Genomic DNA, 6,000 nt, shown 5'->3' on the forward strand with positions numbered 1-6,000 from the left:
AAGGAATGGCGGGTTGCTAACGCCAACAAACTAGAGAGGGAAGATGGAAGCCATGGCAGCTCCCCTTACACCAGCGTCAACCATTGCTTAACACTCGGAAAAGTCACCTCTAATGCGGCACAAGTGGGAATAGTTTTTCGATCGCTGTCTGCATGTTACCGTGCGTTGTTTCACGTAAAACTATATTACACATCCGCTGTTATACGATGTTAAACTTTGTAATATGATAATATGACTAAACGTAATAAAACAAATGCACCTTTAGGCCAAGCAGAAACGACTGACGTCAGTCTTTTTACTTTTGTTCACTTGTACAGTTAAACAATGCTTTTTTGTAACTATGACTCCTCGACATGAAATGATATTGTTAAACTTATGCACTAAACACACAGGTGACTTAAAGGGAGTATTTAAAAACATATATCGCTGGAAGCAACAACAAAATTTGTTAGGGTTATTCAAATACTAAAGATAGCAATAGTCAACAAAACTTCTAGTTAACTTATTTCAAACAAGGTTAAGTTGGCAATTTTATAAAGTAAAGATAATACTTGGTGATGAAGATAAAAAAAAATACCGATACCAAGAACTTGCATTCCAAAGTTCTGTTTCGAACAAACAAATGGAGCACGATAGTTAGAAGAGATTTCGCATGCTTAATTTACTATACCAAATATACGTTAGCTGATGTGGCAAAAAGGTTAAAAAAACGTAATGTAAAATAATACAACATTAAAATCAGTGTTTCGTAAATAATAATTTATCTGGGGTGGGAGACCTGTAAATTTCACTTATATGATGTAAGCATCCCAATACAAAATTTTGGGATGTCGGTTTTCCTAACATTTCAGAATGAACTAAATATCTTTTTTTTTTTTTCACCTTTGACTTCAAAACCAATAATTCCATAGTTTAACATACTTGATGGTGGACGATGTCGATGGAAATAAGTTCCCAAAACTTAAAGCATACAAATACAAAAGCCTTACGTCTACTCTTACTGTCAGTTGTTTGTTTACCTACATCAAACTATTAGCCACACGAAGACTATATATAAACAGACGAACTGACTACAGGAATGCTGTAAACGACGTATACTAATGAGAAAACAAACAGCATAGGCATTAGAATTGTACCCTACCAATATGAACCTTGACGGACAAATTGGTTTGGTGTACACTTTATTCCCCTAACCCCAAGTAATATTTGCTTCCTTTGCCTGTGACCTAAATTATTTAAATAACCAATGTAAGGTCTAGTTAGCCAAACCATGTTAATTGTTATATGCTAATTTTGGATTTAATACACCTCTGAAGGTCTCACCTGTTTCGTTGCTTTTATACCCTACTCTTAATGTGATGTAGTTTTGTGTATTATTCATATATACATATATATACGGGATTTATGCTATGAAAATTTAACTTGTGTTTGACTTCTCTGCCAAAATATATTTTGTAATCTAAGTATTGTATCTATATTTCATATTTGTTTTTTGCAACCAACCTTTATTAATAAAACAACAACAACAAACATTTTACGACAGTAAAAACGGGTAAATAAAAATCCGTTTTATTTACGAGTTAGGCAGAGACTAAAGGGATAAAAATATATCAGTCTACGCTTTCCATAATATCCCAATAAATTGAATTCAAACATTTCATGAATGTTGAATATTATATAATACATGCAAATATATAAAGCAAAATGACAGCAATTTTTCATTTACAAAAGAAAATAAACTAAATGTTTTTAACCACTCTGAAATGAGGTGTCAAATTAGTACATAACCCCCTGCCCTGCTCGTGATTAAAGTCCATAGCAGTTTGATTGTGCGATAGCTGGAAAGGGATTGACGTGATTAACTTCGATTTCGTGAACCACTTCTGACCAATCACTGAGCTTCTTTTGACATAGCTCCAATCTGTCAGTCGAGCCTCAGTTTTTGCCTCCAAAATTTAAAATTCCTCGCTGGAGGTAGCACGTGACTATAATGACCCTCCCACAAGTGCTAGCTGTCGAACGCGTCAGTTGAACACAGAAAAATGTTTTGCTGTATGAAATGTATAAAATATTTTTCAATACTGTCTCAGAAATGATAAAACCTTATGTAGGTACACAAACTTAAAAACAACAACAATAATCTGTAAGCAAATTCTAGTGTTAAGTGGCGACATTAATATATTTAACAACGCAGAAATACGAACGTGGCTATAAGGTTTAAATATTTCACTCTTTATTTCTAAGATGTTAACTGAAAAAAGTGTTCATTAAAATAGGCGTTTTAAAGGTAGAATTTATTTTGAGGACAGATGTTTAAAAATCGAGAAAATCACGCCATCCACATATTTAAACGTAAAAATCTAACAGACAACAATAACTGCAACATTATACTCGTCATAGGTGAGTTGGATTACTACTTACAAAAAACAGAAATGTTCTAGAGGCTCATTTGTTCATATAACTTACTAAATAGGAGATTTCCACATCAAGCCAATATTTCATTTCATAATTACCCTCTCAGACATTTTAAACAAATACTTGACTGTATCTTATCAAACTGTGCATTTATCTTCATTAAAAAGTTTATCTTACAATGTGAAGAATACGAACTTGTAAAACACTACGTAACAAAAATTAAGAAGTTACAATATTCCCTTCTATAAAAAACAACAACAAAAAACGTAATTTAAACCAATAAAAGTAATAATGACATTAACGTTACAGAGAACAAAATTTACCAACCTTGATAATTAATGATTTACTGCAAAAACAATGATGTAGGTCCTCAAAGTGCTGTATACTTTATACTTTTATAGTTTTCTTGCTCGTAGGTTCATCACTTACTAAAGTGTCAGTCTTTTCACTAAGTCTAGCTGTAAGTTCACTGCAGACATATGACTTTATTATTGCATTAAAAAGTACAATATTGCCAACTGTACCATAAATGTATAATACATCAAGGCCCCCCAGTGTCTGCGGACTTACAACGCTAGAAACCGGGTTTCGATACCCGTGGTTGGCAGAGCACAGATAGCCCATGTGTAGCTTTGTGGATAGTTAAAAACAAACAAACAAACAATATATTAAGTTTGGAAAATTAAGCGAGTGCAAAAGTATTCCATTTGTTACTGACAGATTATACATTTTCTGTACACACGAATTGTAAAAACTAGCTGTACTTTCACTCAGTGGAAATATAAACTTAAAAAGTATATATTTATACCTTACCTGATTTCTATAGTTATGAAAAGAGTTTGACGTTTGCTGATATGGGTTCACGTTCTGTAAATTGTTCCAAGATGGATTAATTATTGGAGAATTGTTACTGTTGCCAACACCAGGGTACTGAGAGGTGATATTAGCCAATTCCCCAACTCCTTTTGAGACTTCTTGATTTCTCCCAAAATCTCCGTAATTGTTTTGATAATGGTGTATGGAATTTGGTACTTGTAATAGTTGGTTTAAGGTAGGAGTTGGTCCACCTTGTTGACCAACATTCTGATCTGAAGAAGAGAGAAAACGATTTTGTTGTGAAGAAGCACTGCTAGGATAACCACCCATTGCTGAGGCACTTGAGACAAGCCTTGATGGATGAAGCGAGCCAAAGTTCATCATTCGGGAAGAATGTGAAAATCCTACTCTTGATTGTTGGTTCAATTGAGAAATAAAATTATTATGGTTAAGCTGCGAGTTTAAATTCCCATCGTCACTGCTTCCAGACCCGATCGTACCGCCATGTTGTTCCTGTGGATAACTACCACCAGTACGGTCAACGTACCCTCGAACGTAGTTTGAAACAGAACCGTGATGTACGTTGTCTTGAGGATTTCGATACTCATCACTCGGTAACACGGATTCCCTAGTGGTTTGGTTATATGTCTGAAACTCAGAATTGATTCGTGGTCTCTCCAAGTTTGCGTTAAATGCTGCATGTTCAGCACTGATATTTGCTGATGTAGACCTACCTCCATGTTGAAAGTTTTCCATTATCATGTCTTTCTTTGAGTTTTCTGGGTTCTTATTTGGTGATCTGACTTTATTGTTTACAATAAAGTTACCTTTTGCTTCTTTAGTAAAACGAATTTCTTCAGCTGCAGCCCCATTCTTTAAGATTAAAGTCCCATACCCACTTCGAGTTAAATGATCTCCATTATCAGGCCTTTTCTGCTCCGTACAGTTCTCCAGTGCCTGCGCTGACGCTGCCATACTTGCCTAAGTCGACACCCAACTACCAAACATAGTTGCAATATGAACCTGTACCTCGGGATGGCGTACCCGAAATCTCATGTTGGTCCTTGTTGACTTCCGACAGAGCACGTGCTTTCAGTCAGGCAGGTTGAGACGAGTAAATCAAGGGTTAAGGCAACGTGGTCTTATCATCTATACACTCTATTATTCTCTGTACTTCAAAAGCGGGAACCATCTGTAATGCAAAAAAAAAAGAAAAAACTAAATCATTCCGCGAAATGTTTAAACTACCTCAGAGTTTCAAACATTTAGATTAAGAGCACAATTAACATGAACAAAATTATGTAAAACTAAAAATTCATAGATTTCTGCTTGTATTCGTAAAAAGGGTGATGTTTTGGTGATTAATATAGCAGAACTCTTTTTAGTAATTAACTCTCGACGCGGACGAGTAAAATGTAGTAGGTAGTGAGGCGTCGGAGGCATTCTTTTCAAACGGCTTCTTTCGTTGCTCCGACCAGAATTTCTAGCTGACTGAGGCTGGTCAGGAAAAACTTGTTGTAGCTGCTTGTTCACTTTAGTCTCGGCTCCTTTGGGAACGTCGGCCTCGTAATATCCACTTAAGAGTCATTTCCAGCTAGCGTATGTGCTCATATTTTCAGATTTAGGTGCTTTAAAAAAACTTTAAATCTCGTGTCTTTGCCCTGTTCTCTTGTGAAAGCGATGTTTCGCGGAAATATAAGATTGATCTCACAAGAACCGTGCTGGATGTTCATGAACGAACATTTACCTATTTATGTCTTTCTCATGTATAATTCAAAAATTGAAATCCAATAACTACAATGTTCAGAGGGATGATACGCAAAGTACGGCTGGGAAGATGAATGAATTATATATATATCTGTGTATTTTTTTGCTGTGTATAATTTTTTTTTGCTAACATTTCTCCGCGTTTTATTTTATTTTTGTGAAAAGCATTCTAAAGTGATTCGATAGTAAGTTTTGATGTTTGCGTGCTGCTGATGTATTTCAATCGAAAGTTGAAACATTTATAAGATATAAACGCAATCGGGTACACGAGTGAGTTTCTGGCGTTACTCGTAGTAAATACAATATTATTTTTTTAAACCAAAAACTACGTTTTCAATAGTAACAATATTGAACAATGTCACTTCTCTACTTGTAGCGCATGTGAATAAACCTAACGTTTAAAAACGGAATCTTATCTTTAAGATATATGTATAAATATATATATATACTTAGTAATTCATCACATTCATAATTTTGTAGATGTTAGTGTGATAACATATGACAATGCAATTATTTTTTGAACAAATGATGTTTGTTTGGAATTAAGCACAGAGATACACAATGGGCTATCTGTGCTCTGCCCACCACGGGTATCGAAACCCGGTTTCTAGTGGTGTAAGTCCGCAGACATACCGCTGTGCCACTGGGGGCTTTAACAAATGAAAATCTAATGCTTTAATTTGTCTGTGATTTTAATGCATGTATTTAACAACTAGCTGACGTAACCATTCAACACAAGGGGAAGATATTGGATGTCAAGGGGAGGGGGTAACACAGGTTAACAGATGCAAACGCCGAACTCCTTATGCCACTCCCCAGGGTGTCATTAGGGTGCCTTGGAAATTTGATTAAAGATTAATAGAAGAGCACAAGGGCACCCAGGGCTCGGGAGAGAATTCTCTGATTCTGAGTCTCGACATCCTCTCTTACCCCCCACCCCCTCAATCGTATATATTATTTTTTTCCTTGCAAGACTCACCAAAACGCAGCATCAGCATATAA

General features: G+C 35.5%; 1 protein-coding gene across 4 annotated transcripts in view; it reads right to left on the reverse strand.

Moving 5' to 3' along the window:
* The window catches only part of LOC106457720 (trithorax group protein osa-like), a 127,834-nt gene extending 123,251 nt beyond the window's left edge, over positions 1–4,583 (reverse strand). Inside the window, exon 1 of one of the 4 annotated variants that reach the window (XM_022383730.1) lies at positions 3,229–4,583. In XM_022383730.1, the coding sequence (XP_022239438.1) occupies positions 3,229–4,206 (978 nt within the window). In that variant the 5' untranslated portion in view covers positions 4,207–4,583. The remainder of the gene's footprint in view (positions 1–3,228) is intronic. The other 3 variants (XM_022383732.1, XM_022383731.1, XM_022383733.1) reach the window with 3 other exon arrangements.
* Between the last annotated feature and the right edge of the window lie 1,417 nt (positions 4,584–6,000).

Source organism: Limulus polyphemus, unplaced genomic scaffold (genome assembly GCF_000517525.1).
Source record: "Limulus polyphemus unplaced genomic scaffold, Limulus_polyphemus-2.1.2 Scaffold365, whole genome shotgun sequence".
Taxonomy (NCBI): Eukaryota; Metazoa; Arthropoda; class Merostomata; order Xiphosura; family Limulidae; genus Limulus; species Limulus polyphemus.